General features: G+C 39.8%; 1 protein-coding gene across 3 annotated transcripts in view; it reads right to left on the bottom strand.

Moving 5' to 3' along the window:
• The window catches only part of LOC121867299 (titin homolog), a 90338-nt gene that overhangs the window by 39869 nt on the left and 26138 nt on the right, over nucleotides 1–24331 (bottom strand). For all 3 annotated transcript variants that reach the window (XM_042367208.1, XM_042367200.1, XM_042367215.1), the window contains exon 2: nucleotides 2333–2413. In XM_042367208.1, coding sequence (XP_042223142.1) covers nucleotides 2333–2393 — 61 coding nt within the window. In that variant the 5' untranslated portion in view covers nucleotides 2394–2413. The remainder of the gene's footprint in view (nucleotides 1–2332; nucleotides 2414–24331) is intronic.

Genomic DNA, 24331 nt, shown 5'->3' with positions numbered 1-24331 from the left:
CACACACACACACACACACACACACACACACACACCTTCTCAAGATCCTGATAAACGTTAATTGTTTTTAAGTCCCTCGTCTTCATCAATCTATCTCCCACACTCAAGGCTTCATAATTGTTGTTTAGATTTCGTTTATTCAATAATCTATCCACTTCTAATTTGCTCTTCTTATTCCCAGGTGTATTAATACTCACTAGAACTCATCACTGTGTCTAATTTTAATCTGATTTATAATATTTTAAAGTGTCATCCCTCACAGTCTATCATGCAACTCCATATTTCGTCAGATTTTAATTTTGCTCGATTCTCCTGAATTTACTCCCTTCACCTGTCCCCAGCGTATCTCTCTGCTTCCCCTCAGCGTCGCTTCACATAAATTAAGAAAATCTATGTTTCTTTCCTTTATCATTCTGGTTTGTTCTTTCGGCCTCTATTCATTCCTATCCAGTCACATCAAATATTCCAAGTGTGATTTGCTTTTGTTTATTTTTAGTAGTTTAATAAAAGAATGGTAAGGGTTCTGGCTCCATGTTCCCTAACTAGGAAGGGAAATGCTTCATGCTCACAGTAGATGACCTGTTCCCACGCCCATAATCCCATAATATATATATATATATATATATATATATATATATATATATATATATATATATATATATATATATATATATATATATATATATATATATATATATATATATATATTCAGACGTCAAATTTTTCATAGTGGAGCTCCAATATTTCAGAATGATAAATTTCTCCTCTGACACGGCCTGACATGTACATTCCTGACAAATGACTCTCGCATATATAGCAAAAAATACAGTTGACTTGTTTCGGCAATAAAGTAAAGTGTATAATCTGCTCTGTGGAAAATGGAACATCGTTTAAAATCCCAGATTTTTTATTTTTTTTAACTTATTTATAATTTCTTTATATAACAAATGGTATTTTTTTCATAATGAATTTAAAATATTGGCGAAAAAATACTTAACATATATTTGTACTTTAAAATGAACATGAATTTGACTCTGATAATCTCTGAAAAAAAATCCTCCTTTCTTAAAAAAAATAAAAAAAAATAAATAAAGGTTAAAAAACTCGCTAAAAATAATTAAGAAATTTCCATAAAATCCAACGGCCGGTGTTAAAATAATTGACTCAAAGGACATACATTTATCACCATAAGTTAGCTGTCTGATGATGTAAGTTAACACATGTGAAGTATAAATCATATGACTTAAATTTACATTATTGTGAACTGGCCAGCGTGTAGATTAATATTATATTAATTGAATTATTCATGACGATTATATTACACAGAATAGGAACGTAAGGCCACAGATATATTTCGTAAATATATATATAATTATTACAAATATATTTCACACGTTAAACTTATTGATATGGTGCCTGAAGTAGATATATTTCACACCCTGGTCATATTAATGATGAGGGATATATTTCTCATAAATTACCTGGTACATGATTTTTGTCAGAGTGTCTTTAGTTAGATTCATTAATTATATCAGGTTAAGCACGAAGTTAAATAATTACCACTGAGTTAAATATGGTAATTTGATCCATATTTAATTATTTTTACATTATATTACTCAATATAATTATACAGTTGTGTTGCTTTACATATGAACGAATATTTTTCCCCTCAAAGAGTAAATTACGGAACCTGGATGTAGTGTGAGTAAAAGATACACAGGTAAGGTTATTTTCAGGTTGTATTATGTAGTATGAACGTCATCCTAAATTCACCTTAATGTTTAAAGAACAGAAGGAACTATAGTAAACAGTTTCTATTATGTTATATAATTGAGAAATTACGGAGATAATTGTGTCATTATATTAAACAACCTGGAATTAACCTTGGGTCGCGTATCACATCCAGGTCATATTACAGCGTTTTAACTTCATCTTAATACACCATAAGGTAGAATATAAGGAGTAATTCGCTTCTGGACCCGACCTCCAGGAACCTCAAATATATTAAAACATACATACATACACACACACACACACACACACACACACACACACACACACACACACACACACACACACACACACACACACACACACACACACCGGAGACTGATGGATGAGTTTGAACTGAATGTAGCGCTCAGTTAAATGTTTTTCAAGAATGTGTGGGTGGGGTGGGGAATGGGTTTACCAATGAAACATCAGCTGGTTGAAAACAATAATATTTACGTCATAAACTCAGGATGTTTAGGATGTGTGTGTGTGTGTGTGTGTGTGTGTGTGTGTGTGTGTGTGTGTGTGTATGTGTGTGTGAACAATAAACGAGACTCACCTTGAGGTAGGGTAAGGATGACACCTGCCAAAGGGGCCAGGTAGATCAATAGCGTGATCATGGTGACGTCAGTACTACATCCTGCAACAAATAAACAAACACAATATTAGAAAACAAAAACAATAAAAAACTAAATAAAAAAAAAAGAAATCCCCTAAAAACAACAAATTTCTCAAAAGAATTTAGTTATAGATAATTATTTTATGGACTGTACTTAACATAATATACATAATAGTTAAAGAATTTATTTTATAATGTAACACAACTCAATACGTTGTTTAAATAACCTTAAATATAATGACTTTAGAAAAATATATATCCATTATCACATAAAAACTAAGTAAATTCTCAAATAATGTTTAGTTTTAGTGTTACAAAGTTTTCCATTATCCAGCAACATCTATCCTGAAACACACTCAACACTCCAACGCTCGTTAAACCGGAGATAGATGATGGCGTTAGAATTTATCTCTCCCATCCACACAAAGACAATGCTTCCCCCCAGAGGCAAAATATAATGCTAGTGGGGGAAATAAAAGGTTGTTTATATCCCCCCACACCCAGCCATTACGATATCATAATATAGGGTCGGTGAGGTGCGGTGCGGTGAGGTTAGGTTAGGTGGGGTGTGGTGGGGTGAGGTGAGGTTTGGTGGGGTGAGGTTAGGTTTGGTGGGGTGTGGTGGGGGGAGGTGGGGTGAGGTTAGGTTAGGTTTGGTGGGGGGAGGTGGGGTGAGGTTAGGTTAGGTTTGGTGGGGGGAGGTGAGGTGCGTTATAGACAAGGCTCACCCCCAATCTGTTACCCAGGATGAATTACAGAGCATCAGGGAATTAATTATATTATACTGTTGAAGGTTCAGAGATTCCTACAACAGAGGGTCGACACACAGCTAAACATCCACAGCGGGTTAGTGGAACAATCACTAGAGCATTGCATGTAATTGGATTCGTAATCGCTGAGTGTATGCCTAGGTCCCGACACACACACACACACACACACACACACACACACACACACACACACACTTTGACTACATATGTCCAACAGCTTTAGAAAATATTGATGTAATCATATTATACTTTATATTTTTATTACCATTCTGATTTATTAACTTACGTATTAATTTAAACACAATTTCCTTATTTTTCGCTGCAATAAGGGAAATAAATGAAGAATGACGATAAGAACTAATGGTGATTTAATTATTAACAGGTGAACGACTTAGAGGAAAATACCACCCCCTTCTAGTCAACCCCCTTCCAGTCAAATTTCTTCAGTCACCCCCTCTTAGCTCACCTCCCTTCCCCCAGAAGTCATCTCAGTCACCTCCCTTCCCTAGTCAACTTCTCTAGCCACCCTTCCCAGTCACCCTTCCCAGTCACCTCTAGTCACTCCTCCTTCCAGTCACTTCCCAAAAAATACGCTTGGTGCTCAAACTTAATTTTAAAGTTTCTCACACACACAAACCCGAGCTAGTGTTCATATTTCAACCACTATTTCAACCAGTAAGGTAAACACGATAATACTGTTGAGAATATTAAATAGCTTCTTTTATTTACTCTTGGCGTGACAGAAAAATTATGGAGAATTCATGATTTTTTTTCTTTTTATTGATTTTTTTTTCAATTGTGTAATGTTTTGATAAGGTAATGAAGGCGGAAATAATTATGGTGAGTTCTTCATTTAATATGTATATGGTTATGAGTTTTGAAGTCAATGTATTATTTATATTGAAAAATACTCAAAATTTACCGTATATGTTAGCAAAGTAGTGTATGGGTGTATGTATGTATGGGTGTATGTATGTATGTGTATATCGCCATTTGTGTACCCGTGTATTAATTTGTATCTTAGTGAGGTAAAAATATCTTTATCTACATCAATACTACACTCATACATCTAATTCATTCATAATAATAATGGATAATACCTCATAAATGTCCCTTATGAATGTATAACTTCCATATACATTGAATATCATACAAAGTTACACCTTTATACACCATCTCCAACACAACAATCAAGCAGAAAAGTGTAAATAAAAAAACTATATCAACTATGTGTATTGGTGACGAAATATAGCCAATGGAACTATAGGATATATATTTTCTAGTCCAATCGTTCCCGTTTAGCGATGTATCCCAACTGACCTACGAACGATATAGGGATAATTCTTTGATGGTTCTTGCTATAACACCGTGAAATAACATAGTGGATATGGGATAAAACTCTGTATTTTAAGGGTTATATATATATGAACTAGTTGTGTACACTGTTGTATGTTGGATCTAATGGTCGTTTACTCTCTAATACTGTGATGCTTTGTCAGAACACCACTCATATTCATGGTCACACACCCCCTCCTCATCTGCATATTGCCTTACGCCACATCTGTGCTCCCACACGTCTGTACCTGTGTCGGTGTCTTTGTTGGCCCATTAATTATTGTACCTCCTGCTGTTCCTGTTGTTTTTGTTTTATTTTATTTGTTATTTGTTGCTTTTGTTGTTTAGTAATGGTGGTTGTTTTGTGTGTTGGTGTTCATAATACTACTACTACTACTACTACTACGACTACTACTACGACTCCTACTACTTTTTTGTATTGTGGTCTCCAGCCTCCACCAATAGCCACACCTTCGCCACCATTTTATTACCTCACTACTACTACTACTACTACTGTTATTGTTTATGCTGCTACTATCATTACTCCTGCTGCTGTTCCTAATGTCTCTGTTACTGCAGTTACCGTTGCTGTTATTACTGCTGCTGCTGTTTTCGCATCATCTATAATATTGGTGCTCTCACTAGCAGACAACCCCCATGTTACTGTTCACGTGTTGAATTACTATTGGTATAATAACTACTTTTGTTCACACATATTTACTATTGCGTCTATTGACTCTCGTGTGTGTGTGTGTGTGTGTGTGTGTGTGTATGTGTGTGTGTGTGTGTGTGTGTGTGTGTACCCATGTATGAGTCTATGTGAATCTGTAGTGATGGATCAAAATATTCCCGATGGTATCATGTTAAAAAAAAATGTTTTATATACAGGTGAAATACGACTGTATGGTGCTAAAAATATGGCGACTTGTGTTTGACAGAATACCCCCCCAAAAAAATGAAACAGTGAATTTCATGATACAAAAAAAATATATATATTTTGTCTGCTGAAAGAAATGAATTGGTTGGTGAAACATTAATCTTCGTTCGGATATTCGCTAGTGTGTGTGTGTGTGTGTGTGTGTGTGTGTGTGTGTGTGTGTGTGTGTGTGTGTGTGTGTGTGTCTCAATTTTGCTATTATCTTCCTGTCTTCTCTCTCTCTCTCTCTCCATTCCTCCCTCCTTTCCTCCCTCTCTCCGTTTCTCCATTCTTGTCTCTCTCTCTCCTTTTGTTATTTGCTTCAGAACATCAACAACAGAGCGACAAGTTTTTTTTACAGAAAGAAAAACAAAGATAAAAGACAAAGTAAACGAAAGACAAAAAAAGACAAAGAAAAAATGAATGAATGAAAGAATAAAAGAAAGAATGAATGAAAAAAATTGAAATAAATAAATGAACTAAATAAACGGAATCTGATGTTTTCTTTGACTTCATCTCAGAATGTATTTAGGAAGCAGCACAGGTATGTCTCCTAGCCAACCAAGGAGCATCAAACATCACAGGTATGTCTCCTAGTCAACCAAGGAGCATCAAACATCACAGGTATGTCTCCTAGTCAACCAAGAAGCATCAAACACCCCTCCTATAGGTGAAGACGAGGCACTCCTTCCCTCTCTGATTATCTTCCTTCTTGCTTGATCGAGTTTGATTCTCCTCTCCTCCATAAAGGCATCGGCTTCAGGGTTTCACTTCTTCTCTTCCTCCTCTGGAAATGGGATTTGATTTCTTTTCGTTTTGTTCCATAGGATGTCTCTTGATTCTCCTGGTAGTCTCCACGCTTTTATTTACACTGGGATTATTATTTATATTACCTTTTCTACGCATTTGATATAGATTTTGAGGTTGTCTCTTAGTTTGTTTGGGAATAGAATTAAATTACTTATTTTTTTCTTTATTTGGTGTTAATCTAGTTTCTCAAGATATAGGTTTAGATTTTCTTTTGTTTTTCTTTATCAAAATGAGACAAGACGCGTTTGAAGGTGTTGTTAATATTGTAATGTTATCAATGTGAATCAATAAATAACCCACTAAGGCCTTTTAAGACCGTATCTAGGTTAGTTATTACATTAATCTATCACTAGTTAGAAAGTATATAAGAGTTATGACTTTATTAAACACTGAATGTATTACTGTGTGTTGTGGAGGCTCGTCTCATAGTGTAAGTCTTCTCTCTGGTCTATGAGGTGAAATGTGAACCCCTTTACTTCACCATCAAGGCGAATGGACAGCAGTCTTCCCTAACATGTTTTACGGGTTCCTTCCTCCCCTAGAGAGAGAGAGAGAGAGAGAGAGAGAGAGAGAGAGAGAGAGAGAGAGAGAGAGGAGACACGAAAAGAGAGAGAGAGAGAGAGAGAGAGAGAGAGATAGTATGTAAGACTATTTTGGTTGTAGGAAGTTTGGTTTAGATCAGGGTGTAGTGTATGTATGTAAGAATCTTTCATCGCTGCTGTAAAGTCCTTCCTTCTTCAACACCCAAATCTCCCTCCTTCAGTCCTTCAGTGCTGTAAAGTCCCCCTTCAGTGCTGTAAAGTCCCCCTTCAGTGCTGTAAAGTCCCCCTTCAGTGCTGTAAAGCCCCCCTTCTTCAGTGCTGTAAAGTCCCCCTTCAGTGCTGTAAAGTCCCCCTCAGTGCTGTAAAGTCCCCTTCAGTGCTGTAAAGCCCCCTTCAGTGCTGTAAAGTCCCCTTCAGTGCTGTAAAGTCCCCTCTGCTGTAAAGTCCCCCTTCAGTGCTGTAAAGTCCCCCTTCAGTGCTGTAAAGTCCCCCTTCAGTGCTGTAAAGTCCCCCTTCAGTGCTGTAAAGTCCCCCTTCAGTGCTGTAAAGTCCCCCTTCAGTGCTGTAAAGTCCCCCTTCAGTGCTGTAAAGTCCCCCTTCAGTGCTGTAAAGTCCCCCTTCAGTGCTGTAAAAACCTCCTTCAGTGCTGTAAAAACCTCCTCCTCCTCCTCCTGAAAGTGAAAAATCAATGCAGAAAAGTTCCAACGATTGTCACAGCTTCTCCGTCATAGTTCAGTTGTTGATGGTTATAGTTGTTATTGCATGGGATGGGTTATGGTTGTTGGTGTTGGCAGTTACCATAAGTTAAAGAGTCGCCCGGACCAGCCAGTCATAACTGTAAGGTATAACTCCTAAAGGTCATTTAACTTTTACACTCTATTAACTTCTCTATGTTCTTTAACGCAAATGCTTTTTTTTTTAAGTACAGTTTATACTTTGAAGATTGTGTGTACGTTTGTGTGTCTGTGTGTCTGTCTCTATTTCTGTGTGTCTGTGTGTCTGTCTGTCTGTCTGTCTATCTGTGTTTGTCTGTCTGTCTGTCTGTCTGTCTGTCTATCTGTGTTTGTCTGTCTGTCTGTCTGTCTGTCTGTCTATCTGTGTTTGTCTGTCTGTCTGTCTGTCTGTCTGTCTATCTGTGTTTGTCTGTCTGTCTGTCTGTCTGTCTGTCTGTCTGTCTGTCTGTCTAGCTGTGTTTGTCTGTCTGTCTGTCTGTCTGTCTGTTTGTCTCTGTCTGTCTGTCTGTCTATCTGTGTTTGTCTGTCTGTCTGTCTGTCTGTCATCTATCTGTGTTTGCTCTGTCTGTCTGTCTGTCTGTCTGTCTGTCTATCTGTGTTTGTCTGTCTGTCTGTCTGTCTGTCTGTCTGTCTGTCTGTCTGTCTGTCTGTAATCCCACACCATGATGATAGCAGTAATATTTAATAACAATGACGCACAAATTTATGAGAGAGAGAAAATACAAATGATTACATATTAATTAACTGCATTGTAAACAGTGACAGAAAAATAAATAAAAAGATCAAAATACAAAGTAATGATATGACATGATGATATGACGTGATGATATGACGTGATGATATGACGTGATGATATGTCGTGATGATATGACGTGATGATATGACGTGATGATATGACGTGATGATATGACGTGATATGACGTGATGATATGACGTGACGATATGACGACGATATGACGACGATATGACGTGACGATATGACGTGATGATATGACGTAATGAAGGTAATGCTACGACCATCTGGAGGATAACTATGATCTCATGGTAAAGAAAGTTAGTAGAATCTCTCTCTCTCTCTCTCTCTCTCTCTCTCTCTCTCTCTCTCTCTCTCTCTCTCTCTCTCTCTCTCTCTCTCTCTCTCTCTCTCTTTTATTTCTGTCTCTGTTCCGCTTCGCTCTTTTTCCTATTTTCTCTTTCCTTCCTCCCCTCTCCTCCCTCCTTCCTTCCTTCCTCCTCCTCCTTCCTTCCTTCCTTCCTTCCTCCTCTCTCTCCCTCCTCCTTCCTTCCTCCCTCCCTCTTCCTTCCTTCCTTCCTTCCTCCTCTCTCTCTCTCCCTCCTTCTTCTTCCTCCCCTCCCTCATTTCCTTCTTCCTTCCTTCCTCCTCTCTCTCCTCACTCTTCCTTCCTTCCCTCCCTCCCTCTCTCCTTCCTCCCCTCTCTCCTTCCTTCCTTCCTTCCTTCCTTCCTTCCTTCCTTCCTTCCATACCTCAGCAGTTACACACCACCAACATACCACCACAGCCTTCCCGGTATGCCCACTGTCCAGCCCTCAGAGTTATTCACCATGGAGTCATCTTCACACAAGGCTGTTACGATCACTCCAACATTTCCCCCACCAGACACCTGCTACTGTAATATGCTCTCTCTGCCGCCAGCCATCCTCCCGAGACACCTGCTACTTTAATATGCTCATTAGTTATCCCTTTAGCGTATTTCCATCACAGGTGTGTCTCTAAAATGTTCCCTAGACCCTATTTGAGTGTATCCATCATCCTATTATGCTCATCAGTTCACTATTGGAGCATAATTACCACAGTTGCTGTCGTAATATGCTCACCTGGCCCCTACTGGAGCATAAGCACCACATCTGCCTCAGTAATATACTCACTAGGCCACCTACTGGAGCATAAACACCACAGCTGCCTCTGCAACATGCTCACCGCCCCCAAGAGCTTCGAGCTTCAACATATCAGCTTTAGCAAGTGTGTTGTTGTCAGTTAGAGGCGACAAACACGGAGCAACTTGTGATTTTCTAAGTGAAGAAAAAACAACAAGAAATATTTTATTTTTGAATTAAATCTGGAAATAATCTACGTATTTTTGAATGGATCTATTTTTGTGGGTCTGTCTGTCTGTCTCTCTGTCTGTCTGTCTGTCTCTCTGTCTGTCTGTCTGTCTCTCCGTCCAGTAATGTATACAGTTGGTCAGCCTCACCTCTCTCAACAACCTGAGAAATATTTATTGATAATGAACGTCGGTTATGGGGCACTCATCCTCTGCTCACAAACTGAAGATTATGACTTGGAGAATTACTCATAAAATTCATGTGAGTTTGTTTATGAGACACAGACATCACCCCGATAACACTTGTGAGATTATGAAACAATACTCCAGAACAGTGACTCATAAACTTGACTCATAAACTTGACTCATAACATTTTTAATAATCTTCATATTCTTTTATGAGTATGTTTATATTCTTCTGTAATTATAATTATTATTGATGTTTATAAAGAGAGTATTAACTATGCAATTGCAATATCAACAACGTACAATTAAATAAGGGGAAAAATCTAATATTCACAATTCCTTAATTATAACCTTAGACTATAACCATTACTGTAACTGGCCAATTTACAAGATGATTGGTACACGTATAAAACCCATTACAAAATAGTCCTCTGGGGAAGAATAGTCCTATCAGGTCTCTGGAAGTGTTTCATATACTCGAGAAAAAAAAAGAAATGTAAAAGTAAAAAATATTTTTTACCTTTTATGTGGATCATTTGCATCGACATTGCTTATTTTTGTTTTTGCTCTTTTTTACAGTTTTATTACATGTTACAGTTACAACTCACGAACTGTAATGGAGGGACTGTATTTCCGCATGAATAATAACCATTTGCTGCACACGTTACCATTCTCACAATTAGTGCAGCCAGCGGTGGACATACGCTTTTCAAACAATTTGAAATTCATTTATGCCAAGCAATATTTGTGTAAATGTCAGTAGTAGGATATTCAGAAACACACACAAAAAATAATAATAATAATATCATAATCAATTAGCATAGAGATGTTTGTAGTTGACAGAAATGTAAAAAACAACAACTTAGTTTGTAAGTAATTTGATTGTTAGGTAGTTTTATTGTATACCATTTTGTGAGTCTCTCTCTCTCTCTCTCTCTCTCTCTCTCTCTCTCTCTCTCTCTCTCTCTCTCTCTCTCTCTCTCTCTCTCTCTCTCTCTCTCACCTAACCTGACCTGAAATAAAGTAAAACCAATATCTTTAATAACTCATAAAAAATAAATTTAAAACTACAATGAAAAATACAATACAACCAAATCATAACATCATCTAACTTTAGTGAATGGTAAGGAACATGACGCTTTAGGGTGTGGGAGTGTAAGTTTGGCAGCATGGGCGTGTTTGGGCGTGTGTGACCGAATTTACACCGTAGCGGCAATTCTCGACGCATCCAATCGCTCTTGGTATCAGACTCCGGCCATTCCACCACACTTGCACCAGCAACTGTTAGCGGTAATTGACACCTGTGTATATATGTGTGTGTGTGCTGGGGTGAGACCGGGGCACGAGGCACGAGGGGAGAAGGGTGAGGGAATGGGAGGGAGTGAGGGAAGGTAGGTGGGAAGGGAAGGGTAAAGGATCGGGAGGGAGTGAGGGAAGGTAGGAAGGAGGTGAGGAGGGTAACAACACGCAGGAAGGAAGAGGAGTGAAGGAGTGAGATAGATGAAAGATGATGGGGGAGAGGAGTGAGAGGGAGAGGGTGGGAGATGAGGAGGAGGAACGGGGAGTAGGAAAGGCGGAGGCAAAGAAGTAAGAAGGTAGAAAAGAAGGGGTAGAAATGAGAGGAGAGGGAAAGGCGAAGAAAGGAGAGAAATGAAGGTGTTTGGAGGAATCATTTTGCAAGGTGAAAGGGAGAGGAAGGACACACACACACACACACACACACACACACACACACACACACACACACACACACACACACACACACACCATGGTCGTCTACACACAACACCCTGCCCTCCTCCCAATAGCAATTCACAAATAGTAAATCCTATTAACCTTATCGCTTTTGATCATGTATCACTGACTAGCGGTTCAATAGCGTCTCTCAAATTGATGCCAATAGATCGACACCTAACCTTCATGACTGCTGAAATACCAAAGGGAGAATCGAGGCCAACAATCATCAGGTATTGTTACAAGTTGAATCTAAAAGCCGCGGTCTGGTGTGAGTGAGAGAGATAACTAGTGACACTGATGAGAGACACAGCTTACTCCTCCTACCTTGTCGAATGAAGAGGAGAAAGAATCTATATATATTATTTTTTTTTGGGGGGGGGGGTGGGGGGTGGTACAGTGATGTGTATTGTAGGTTTTAAGAAGTTAAAATGTGTTTGTTGTTATTTGACGGTGTTTTGAAAGTGTGTTTTTTTTATACGTATTTTGTGTAGAAAGTGAGATAGATGTATTATGTAAACACACACACACACACACACACACAACAAAGCACTTACAACTTCAAATAATAATAATAATAATAATAATATAAAAAAATTTGTCACTCCCCAAAACGAAATTATCTGTCGTAGTTCGTCTCACAGAAAGTTGGTTAGGTCAGGACACACACTGGAGAGCTGACAGCTGGTGAAATTCCCAGGACTTGACTTATTGAAACTTCGTCTGCCTCAAATTACTTACTGGAGAACCTCGAGTGATTTAGTTTGGCCAGGGACACAGGGAAACACTTCGTGGTGCACTGAGATATAGCACCGTATGTGTCCGCACTGCAGTGGTGATTAGTTGATGGTACCCCTTGTGTGTTCCTTATGTGTTAGGTGACGTATTTCTTTTATCTATGAGAGTGTTTAAGGTGTTGTAGTGTTATGTGTTGTGATAGTGCATCGAATGTGTTAGTACTGTCCGTATCATGTGTCCGTCATCCTGAGTGCACATGAGAGTCTTACATTCAGAGCATAACACCGACTCATAGGTGGCCTGGCTGCAGGAAGGAGAGCCATGTGCTGTTACCATAAAGAAGCGAAGCAAAGCCAGGCGCTGTTGACTGCTCGTTCTGGCGATGTGTTTATAGTATGTGTTGCTGAGTGTCTCTTGAAGTGTTACTGCCACGTATGTATGTATGTATGTATGTATGTATGTATGCATGTATGTATATAATGTATGTAATGCATGTATGTATGTATTTATGAATAATTAATACCATAATGACATAATTGAATATAGATTATACCTTACACAAATTACCTTTCCTCAAGTGTAGTTAAGACGGATAACTAAATTACCAATCAATTACCCTCATAACATTATCAGATCTTAGTACTGACTTCCTGCCTTAACTCTAATAACGCGACGTAGAGGAGGAATCATTAAACAGCATGAATTAACGAATGGGGGATAAATAAACAAAGGAATAGGATGGGATGGATGTATAAGAGGGATTAAGTAAGAGAGATAAGGATTAAAATACGTAAAAAAAGGATAATTGGATAAGTGAAATTTTGTATAGATTATGAATAGTGTTTATTTTACCTGATGATTATACACATTAATGATCACTTCACCTCACTTCACCTCAACCTTTTACCCTCAGAGAAGTTAATCCTCAGGTAAAACAAACGTCTGTCCTTAGGTGTATCGACTCATAAATTTAGATGGTTCATATATCTTGGCCTGGGCATAACATCTTCAGCTTATTGTTTTCTTTAGGAAGGTTAGGTTGAGAGAGAGAGAGAGAGAGAGAGAGAGAGAGAGAGAGAGAGAGAGTCAGTAATCAGCAGTGTAACCTCGCGTGAGACGACCGAGCGAGCAGGTCACTGTGGGTTTTTTCGGTCGAACTTTTAACAAGCAATTTATCCCTCACGCAGCTGACTGTCCACACCTAAACAATTTGGGAGGGAAGGAGGCAGGAGGGAGGGAAGGAGGCGGGGAACGAAGGAGGGGAAGGACTGGATGCAGATCACGAAAATACGGCATGAGTGGAAGGAGAGGGAGTGAAGGAGGGAAGGAAGGAAGGGAGGAGAAAGATAGGGAGGGAAGGAAGCAGGGAGGTAGAGAGGGAAGAAAGGTTTGGATACAGCTCACGGGAAGGAGGAAGGGAGGGAAGGTGGTAGGTAAGGAGGGAATGATGTAGGGAAGGAGGGAAGGAGAGAGGTTTAGGTAAGGAGCAAAAACAACTACGTAAAACTATATTAAAAAGTATTGAACCATTAAACAGAGAAAAATCAAAGTATATAAAAAAGTAGAGAGCCATTAAACGGGAGGGAAAAAATATATATAAAAACAGTGAGCCATTAAACGTGGGAAAAAATATATGATACAAAAAATAGTATTACTGTACCATTAAACCGGTGCAAGTAGTGAGACAGAAGTAGTCAGACATAAATAGTGAGACATAAAATAGTGAGACATAGAAGTAGTGAGACATAAAATAGTGAAACATAAAATAGTGAGACATAAAATAGTGAAACATAAAATAGTGAGACATAAAATATTCAGACATAGAAGTAGTGAGACATAAAATAGTGAGACATAGAAGTAGTGAGACATAAAAGTAGTGAGAAATAAAAAGAAGATATAGAGAAGCGAAGTTGAGTGGCGTTAGATTTAATGTGTCGTTGCTCCTTTAACTTTCCGTTGGGTTAATTACGCATCATTAACATACAGACAATGTCACTAGTAAAGTTAGGGAGTCTATCTCAGGGTTATGTTCGTGTTTATAACGTCCTTAAGTACGTGTTCTTAAGGGGGTCAATGCTCAAGACAGCGATAATCCGTGTGTGTGTATGTGTGTGTGTGTGTGTGTGTGTGTGTGTGTGTGTGTGTGTGTGTGTGTGTGTGTGTGTGTATGTGTGTGTGTGTGTATGTGTGTGTCTGTGTGTATGTGTGTGTGTGTGTCTGTGTGTCTGTGTGTGTGTGTGTGTGTGTATGTGTGTGTGTATGTGTGTGTGTGTATGTGTGTGTGTGTATGTGTGTGTGTGTGTATGTGTGTGTGTGTGTGTGTGTGTGTGTGTGTGTGTATCCATGCCAGCAAGCGATGTGTTTCCGGGAATATATATATATATGTATACACGGGTGACACAGCCATTTGTATATGTGTTATACATACATGCAGGTGTAATTGGTAGTTCTGCAAATAGAAATCCACAACGTATGTTTACATGCATATATGAATGTACACGCACACAGAAACACACACATATATACACAAATTTACACACAATCCTTTGTATATTTATGTATGCACGGTTTCGTCCCCTCCCTCTCACCCACCCACCCACTCACTCACCCACCCACTCACCCACCAATGCCAAAGCAACTCCAGAAAGCGTGAACTTGACATGTCCTCACTACCCGCCACCATCCATCATCCTCCTCACTATTGACTCTCTCTCTCTCCCCCTCCGTATTTTGCACAACATCATTCATTATTGCCAGGTGTCAGGTGTTCCGTCTTTCTCGCCCTCTCCACCTCACAATAACCTTAGAGCCTTTGAGAACTGGGCCTTAGCTGCCTGGCGTGGTGGCTGGAGGTATTATATCCACGCACACACAAGCTTACCGTAAGCTCTCAAGGCCAGCAAGACTCTGGATTTTGCTTTCAACCCCAAAGACTATGAGAGGATGGATTTGTGTGTGTAAAGCTCCACGAGCCGCTGGAAGGAAGAATATTTTTAAGATGTCTGTTTGCTTGATATGTACTGTCTTTATCTGCCTCTGTTTATTATATTTTATCTGTTTTCTTTCTTTCTCTCTTTCGATTTATTATGGTCTTTATCTCTCTCTGTCTGTCTCTATTTTTATGGTCTTTCTTTCTGTCTCTCCTTTCCTAGTGGTATTTCTCTCTGTATCTCTCGCAATCTTTCTTTCACATGGTTCACACACACACACACACACACACACAGGGAAACATTATTTACATCGTTCTATTAATAAATTGGTCATTACACAGGAAAAAAATTATTGTATTTCTACTTTTATATGATAAAATTTTCTACTTCCTTCCACGCAAAAAATAAATACTTTTTTTTATATGAGAGGCGTAATTTTATTTATCTCTCGCTGTCTTGTCTTGCTCCAAAATTACTTGTATATAATTTCTTACTTTTTCTATATAAGGAGTAAATATTTCCACTTTGTTTGACGACGATGGTTTAACCCTTGATGACGATGGTTTAACGCTTTGATGACGATGGTTTAACGCTTTGACGACGATGGTTTAACGCTTTGATGACGATGGTTTAACCCTTTGATGACGATGGTTTAACCCTTGATGACGATGGTTTAACGCTTTGATGACGATGGTTTAACGCTTTGATGACGATGGTTTAACGCTTTGATGACGATGGTTTAACGCTTTGATGACGATGGTTTAACCCTTTGATGACGATGGTTTAACGCTTTGAGAATGATGGTTTAACGCTTTGATGATGATGGGTTAAACCCTTTGTTGATGACAGGTTAACCCTTTGACGACTATGGTTTAACCCTTAGACGAAGATGGTTTAAGAAAAGTTATTGAACGTGAGACAAGTCTACTGATAGAAATAACTGAGAAATAAATGAGTAACTGACGGAGAAATAGACCCTAGCAACTACCTGACACTGCAAAATATTCCATAAATTTTTAGCGTGGTGTTGGGTCAGGCTTACTAACAATGTCATTTCCTACCTCATGGAGCATTTACCTCTTCATATACAGAGGAAGGTGCAGCATGTTAGAGAAAGGGGGGGGGGGAGGAGGGAGGGAGATTTGGTCATTTCTACACAGGGTGAATTTTATTTACTGTTTCAATTTCTCTTTTAGTTTTCCTCTCTCTCTCTCTCTCTCTCTCATCAGTAACACCTTACCACTAAGACAACACCACCACTACCAACATTATAACGACCACCACTGCTACTACCACTACCACCATCATAACTAGCACCACCACTACCACCACCACCACCACCACCAGGCGTCTTTAACCCAGCGAGCTATGAAAGGACTCCTTCACAAAGCTCAAGAGACCTTCATTATAATCTAAGGTTAATATCTCGCCAAGGAATCAAGTAAGTGACCCGGAAACACTTGTAAGACGATCTTTGTTTGATCAGGAACTCAATAAACTCATTATATCTTAACTAGACGCCGTAAGATCGTAATATAAACCCTTCGCTGCGGTTATAATGTGTATATATATATACAGTATATATAAATTATCTCAGGTTTATTTTCTTCGGGATAAATTTATATACATTTTTTTTCCATTCCATATAGTTTCCTTGGTAAAATATTCGTCTGTTTTCTTTTCTTCGGCAATTATTTTACTCATAGTTGAGGTTTAGTTATGAAATTATTTAACCTTTGTTGATGCTCTCGTCTCCAGCCTTACTGAACCAGCTCGTGGACTCTGGGTTATGGAGCATCAGTTGTCGGAGGAGAAAACTATTTGTTTTCGTTAGTATACAATTTTTTTTTTTACTCTTTTACGAAATAAAATTCACTATGAACTTTGGTATATGGGTGATGGGACACGGAAAGACATTCTTTGTTTGTTGGTGTTGGTGTTGCCTCGTCTCACAACACCATCGTCATTCTTCGTCGTTGTTCTTCGTCGTCAGTCCTCGTCGCCTACAGGAGGACTTCTGATGGGGAGAATATGATTTGGATCACCATTCGTCATCTTCGTCAGCCTTTATCATCATAATTGGGTGTTGAGATGGTCCTAAGGATTTTGAAAGTGAGTGGGTGTCGAGTTGAGAGGTACTGTACAGGTGAGTGAGTGTAAAGGTAAGAAATAATATACAGTTAATTGAATATAGATAAGTGCAGGTATAGAAAGTGAGGGATAACATTTCTATAATACCACCAGGTGTTGGGTGTGGGAACTACAGTCTATGGATGTACAGGTACATAATGATGTTTAATAATGATGAAAGTTTTTGAGTAAAGGTGAGATTTATCTGTAGTGACTCAGGATTATGTGAACGGGACGGACCAGGTATCGAAAATTTGTGAGCATAAAGGAAGAAAATGCTATGTGTATAAGGGTGGTATTTGCATGGCCGTGGGGGGAAGGGTGTTAGAGAATGTGAGGGTGTGAATGATGTGAGGGTGTGAGTTTACAAGTACATGGGAGGAAAGTAGTGTTTATGTAAGTGGGTGTATGACAGTAGGGGAGAGAAAGTGTCTTATCAGGGTAACTACACTGCTGACCCTCCTACCCTGTCTACCCTCCATCTTTCTACTCTCTACCCATCCACTCTGTACCAGCCACCCCTCTAACCTTCCATCCCTCCCTCCACCACTGCAGCAACATGTCCTCACACTCTGCGGAGGACAGTGAGAGAAGGAAGGAGCCTCGTGGAGACCCGGAGTTTAAGTGGAAGTCTCTCACTAATGGGGAGTTGCAGAGTCTCTTACTGTCTCTCTGTCTGTCTGTCTGTCTCTGTTTGTCTGTTTGTCTCAACGTTTCCATTAACCGAATCAAGAATCTCACAGACAGAAAAAGACAACGACTCCGAAGACGATCTACAGCTTCTCGCTTTATCAGACTATAAAATGCTAGTTGTCGTAAAAGTTGTGGAGGTGCGGGAGGAGTGGGGGTGGGGAGGGGGGGGGTGGGAGGAGGGGTGGGGGAGGAGGGGGGGTGGGGAGGTGGGGGTGGGGAGGAGTGGAGGTGGGAGAGTGAAGGGCGGTTGCGAAGACGAGCGGGAGGAGAAATGAGTGGTCTCGTTAAAAATTCATTGACCTTCAGCATCGAGGAAGACTACTATTATTACTACTACTACTACTTCTACTACCACTACTACATTACTACTACTACTACTACTATTTACTAACATTACCATTACTACTACTACTACTACTACTACTACATTACTATTATTACTACTACTACTATTACTACTATTATTACTACTACACTACTACTACTACTACTACTACTACTATACTACTACTACTACCACTACTACTACTACTACTACCACTACTACTACTACTACCACCACACGGATATAACGCTCTTACTGCTTGTCTGCTTGTGTGTGTGTCTGCTTTGTCTGTATCTTCTTAGCTTTTTGTCTACCCTCTATGTTTGTCTGTCTGTCATCATTCTTGTTTTTGTGTGTGACTGTTGGCTTTGTCTCTAATTGCCTGTCTGTTTGCTTCTCTTCAGCCAACTCTTTTGTTTGTGTTCTATTTTTAAACCTTTTTCAGTGTTTTTCATCTCTTGAGTGTCCACAGTTTTCATTTTTGTTTTCTCTCTCTCTCTCTCTCTCTCTCTCTCTCTCTCTCTCTCTCTCTCTCTCTCTTTGTTTTTATTATATCTATCTTTATCTACCAAAATATCTATATATTTATCTAGTCATCTGCTTATGTCTGTCGGTCTCTCTAAGTCTGTGTCTGTCTGTCTGCATTCCTTCTCCAAGATTCAGATGTTGATTTCTCTTCGTTATCTCGTGCAAGCAGAGTGAGGAGGTAGTCTGGTTGATGTTAACCAAACCCTCACCAACACCACTACCACCACACACCACTACCACCACACACCATCACCACCACACACCATCACCACTACACATCATTACCACCAAACACCATCACCACCACACACCATTACCACCACACACCACCACCACCACACACCACTACCACCACACCATCACCACTACACCATCACCACCACACACCATCACCACCACACACTCATCACCACTACTACACATCATTACCACCAAACACCATCACCACCACACACCACTACCACCACATAATAACTCACCACATCATTACCACCACACACCACCACCACCACACACCATCACCACCACACACCATTACCACCACACACCACCACCACCACACACCACTACCACCACACACCATCACCACTACACACCATCCACCACACACCATCACCACCACACACCATCACCACCACACACCATCACCACCACACACCACTACCACCACACACCATCACCACTACACACCATCACCACCACACACCATCACCACCACACACCATTACCACTCTTATTAATTTATTACCACACACAACCATCCACATTACCACATACTACCACCGCTACACGCCACCTCGACCTTCACCAGCACTACCACACGCAACCACCATCACCACACGCAACCACCATCACCACACGCAACCACCATCACCACACGCAACCACCATCACCACACGCAACCACCACCACTACCGTGACAAATAAGTTTTGTTTACTTTTATTTACTGACTTTATTGTTCTGTATTAAGCAGAGTGATGGAAGGTCAGCTGGTAATAGGAGGAGGGGGAGGAGGGTCAGCTGGTAATAGGAGGAGGGTCAGCTGGTGAGAAAAGGAGGAGGAGGAGGAAGGGAATGGTATGCAAAGTCCCCTGATGCCTCTACCAGCTGGGCGACACTCACGAGAATCTTCCTATCACTGTATGTAACTTGCCCACATAATGCACAGCCCTTCAGGTAATTGCTTCCTAAATTACATGAGTCAAGAAGGCAAGCATAAACTCCGCATGCTTCCCTATTGGGCGCTGTAAACACTTCTGCGCTTCGTTTTGCACAGGTTATTAGGGGGTGCTCAATAAACTAGCCTCCCCCACCACCACCTCGAGGGTCAAATCTAAATCTGAAAATCTCTTATGTTAAAAATGGCGGGAACTTAACGAGTGATAGATAAACAAACCAAGAAATAACAAATAAAGGGAAGAATTAGAGCAGTTCACAAGACACTGGTGTACGGAGAGGTCATTTTTTGTTGTCATTTAAGGCAGATGTTTATGTAAATGAGGTAATAGTAGTGGGGTTTATGTGGGAGGAGGAGAAAAGTATGTGAAGGCTAGACGCAGGAGGAGGGGACGGGGGGTGGGGGTGGAGGCAGAGGGTGAGTCAGCTGTGATGGAAGGAGGTGGCGGTGAGGCTGGGCGGGGGGAGGGGGGTGTTCATATGCCTCCCTCTCCAGCGCTTCTAAGACACTCGGGTAAACAAGACGTCAAGACATAGAAAACGGAGATACATAGAAAGAGAGAGAACAATAAATGAGGGAAGAGAGAGAATCACCAATAGTTCTTTAACACACACTAAGAATTATAAGACTTGGTATAATGTGAAGTTTAGTTAATTATACTGTAACTGATATTACCCCTTATATTTTAGTTCATTTATGTGTTATGTTCGTTTTTCTGATTATTACCTGCGTGGGTCCGAGTACATTGCAGGTATAAGCTGTTTAATTAACCTTGAACGTAATCAATAAACTACGCGTTATTACAAAAAACAGAATCAATTAAGAGAAATACATTTTTTTTAAGGAAATGTAGTGTATATTAAGTGAACTTCATACTACCATCACCACAAACACCATTATCACCATACGTTACCACTGCCACCACCACTACCACCATTATCACCATGAGTTACCACTACTACCACCATTATCACCATACGCTACCACACACCACCACCACAACCACCATTATCACCACTACTACCACACACCACCACCACCAGATATTACTACCACATATTACAACCACCACCACCACCACCATCACCACTACTACCACCACTACCACACGCTACCACCACCGCCAGAAATTATTACCACATACTACCACCACTACCACCACACACCACCACCACTACCACCACACACCACCACCACTACCACACACCACCACACACCACCACCACCACTACACCACACACACCACCACCACCACCACACACACCACCACACACACACCACCACCACTACCACCACACACCACCACCACCACCACCACCACCACACACCACCACCACCACCACACACCACCACCACTACTACGCGCCCGGCTGCTTACTGTGCCTCGTTGTGTTGATTACAGCCAACAAGATGAGAGTCACGGCTGTCTATTTTAGATTACATTTTACTGTTCATATTCACGACATTTTTTCTTATCTTTAACTTTTCATTTTCCTTTACTGTTATCGGGTTTTTTCTTCAATCCAAATTAAATAAACAAAAATCCTCATTGTAATCTTCTTTAATAACAAACACACACACACACACACACACACACACACACACACATACAAACACAGATAGACAGTATGTTAGGTTACTCTCGCACATACGCAGACAAACATACGAAACCAACATACACAGATACACATACATAAAACTAACATACACAAACACACATACAAATACAATATACACAGACACATATACAAAACAAACATACACAAACAGACTTATACATATGCTTTAGATATTAAATCTAAGTTAATATAATATAAAAAATATAACATAATTACCTAAGCTAGCCCCGTACTCTTAAAATAGCGGTACCTAAGAATAAGTGATCACCTAAACTTTAAAAAGATACTTAGCTGTTATTTTAGGGGCTGCTATGAGTTGTAGAGAGTCTTGGAGGAACTGAGAAGGTAGAATATCTCTGGGTTGCCGACTGTCTGCTAGATTTTGTAGAGTTGCGTCTGCCTTCCATGAAGTGTGAAACGAGAATGGCGCTTCTATCGCCTTGTACAATTGCGTGACGCAGTAGTCCAGTGATATATAAACAACAACTAAATATTCATTATTATTTTTCTTTATACTACTATTTCTTAATAGAAATATATATATTTACATTTTTAGTTAACTATCGCCACCGATATCGTGTAAATTAAACGATATTAACGTGATCCGTAGAGAAAGAGGAATACCGCAGTACTTCCCGTGTAATAATGCGTCTGGCGGGTTCCAAATAGTGTTTTTACCACTATATTTTGTACACTCCGCTTAATCATTTCCCTAATCTAACTAGCAAATTAAACCATAAATTAATTAGCAAATTATTTACATATACCACATTGGATTGTAATTCCAAGTCCGATAACACACAAGATCACTACTACAGTGCTTCAAGGACCTGGGGGATAAAGGTGGGAATTACTGTAACTCCCACATATGCAAAGCCAACACACACAAACAGACATATAATTTCTACATACACATACATAAAAAGTTAGCATTCACAAATACGCACACAAACGTACACCACACACACACACACACCTTTTTGCTCTCATGTACAGAGGTTGTTCATTAAGGTAAAACTGAGCCAGGTAGACCAGCAGTCACTTTATACTACAGAGATGATGAGGCCAGCACTCCTTGCCTGAATATTAGGGTGTGTGGTGTGTTGGTGAGTGGTGTGTGGTGTGTTGGTGAGTGGTGGTTGGTGTGTGGTGTGTTGGTGTGTGGTGAGTGGTGGTTGGCGTGTGGTGAGTGGTGAGGAGAAGTTGGTGTGTGGTGTGTTGTGTGTGGTGTGTGGTGTGGTGGTGTGTAGTGGTGATTGGTAGTGTGTTGTGTTATGGTGTTTGATGTGTGGTGGTATGTGGTTCTGTGTTGTGGTGGTGTGTAGTATATTATAGTGTGTGTGTGTGTGATAATGTGTAGTGTGGTGGTATGGTGGTGCGTGTGTATAAGCTTTCATGCCAGGATAGAACCAAGGAATATTAATGTAGTATTCTGGTGGAGGTACAAGAGAGAGAGAGAGAGAGAGAGAGAGAATACCAATGTTGTGTTTTCATTTAGTGAGATTAAGCGAATGAATATGAATGTCTAGAGGAAATATAACAAGACAACATATATAAACTTTTTTTGGGGGGTAGTGAAATAAAATGACTTATTAACAATGGTGTAGTGAGATAAAGATTAATATTGAGTTTTGAGGAAATATGTTAAGGGTCAAGATAATATTAATGCTGACTAACTGAGGATTAAGGGAGAGGAAAGGTACGTGTAGAGTATAATATATATATATATATATATATATATATATATATATATATATATATATATATATATATATATATATATATATATATATGAGTGTGTGGAGGACGCTTCAGGGTTGCTGGTGATGTGTGTTTGTAAGGCCTAAGTATTTACCTCAGTACTGAAGATATTTTGTATATGGCATGCGTGTGTGTGTGTGTATGTGTGTGTGTGTGTGGATATATTTATACACAACAAATATACAGTACAGTATATATTCCTATCTCTTCCACCTTTCCTTGTTCCTTGTCTGACCTTCCCCTCCCCAGATAGACCAAGAAAACAACTGCTATTCCCCAAGCGACATGTGTCTGCCAATGTCACCCCAGAGCCGCATGTATCTGCCAGTGTCACCCTCTCTGCGGTGTTCTGGTTCACATCGATCAAAACATTGGTGTTACTTGCCGTGTTGGTTGTCTACACCATTTCTAGAGTCCTCAAACTCAACCCCCTGTCCCTGGCATCATAGTATATCCCCTTCAGTGTGTGTGTGTGTGTGTGTGTGTGTGTGTTTGTCTCTGTCGCTGTGTCTCTCCGTTTCTTTTTGAGACACACACACACACACACACACACGTACCAGGACTTACATGTACTTACAAAATGACTTAAACATTATACCAACACTCCCCTTGATTCATTATTTACCCATATATTCACCTTCATATTTTTACCTAGACTCTCATCACCTTGCCTACTAGACCTGGTTTAAAAGGGTCTCTGTAAACACTCTGCCTCTCTGACCCATGATGACCTTGACACACAGAGAGAGAGAGAGAGAGAGAGAGAGAGAGAGAGTAAAATAGAGAAATAAAAAGAGAAGGAGAGGGGGAAAGAGAAAGAATTAGAGAGAGAGAAAAAGAGAGAGAGTAAAGAAAGGCCGTGGTGAGTTGCTGTATTATTTAACAGAATAAGAGGAAAAAATAATAAATGAGAGAATGAAATTGATAAAGAAATATGATAACCGTAA

The sequence above is a fragment of the Homarus americanus genome, unplaced genomic scaffold (assembly GCF_018991925.1).
Source record: "Homarus americanus isolate GMGI-L3 unplaced genomic scaffold, GMGI_Hamer_2.0 scaffold32583, whole genome shotgun sequence".
Lineage (NCBI taxonomy): Eukaryota > Metazoa > Arthropoda > Malacostraca > Decapoda > Nephropidae > Homarus > Homarus americanus.
Note: the sequence above shows the minus strand (reverse complement) of the source record. Positions and strands in the feature narration are given on the sequence as shown.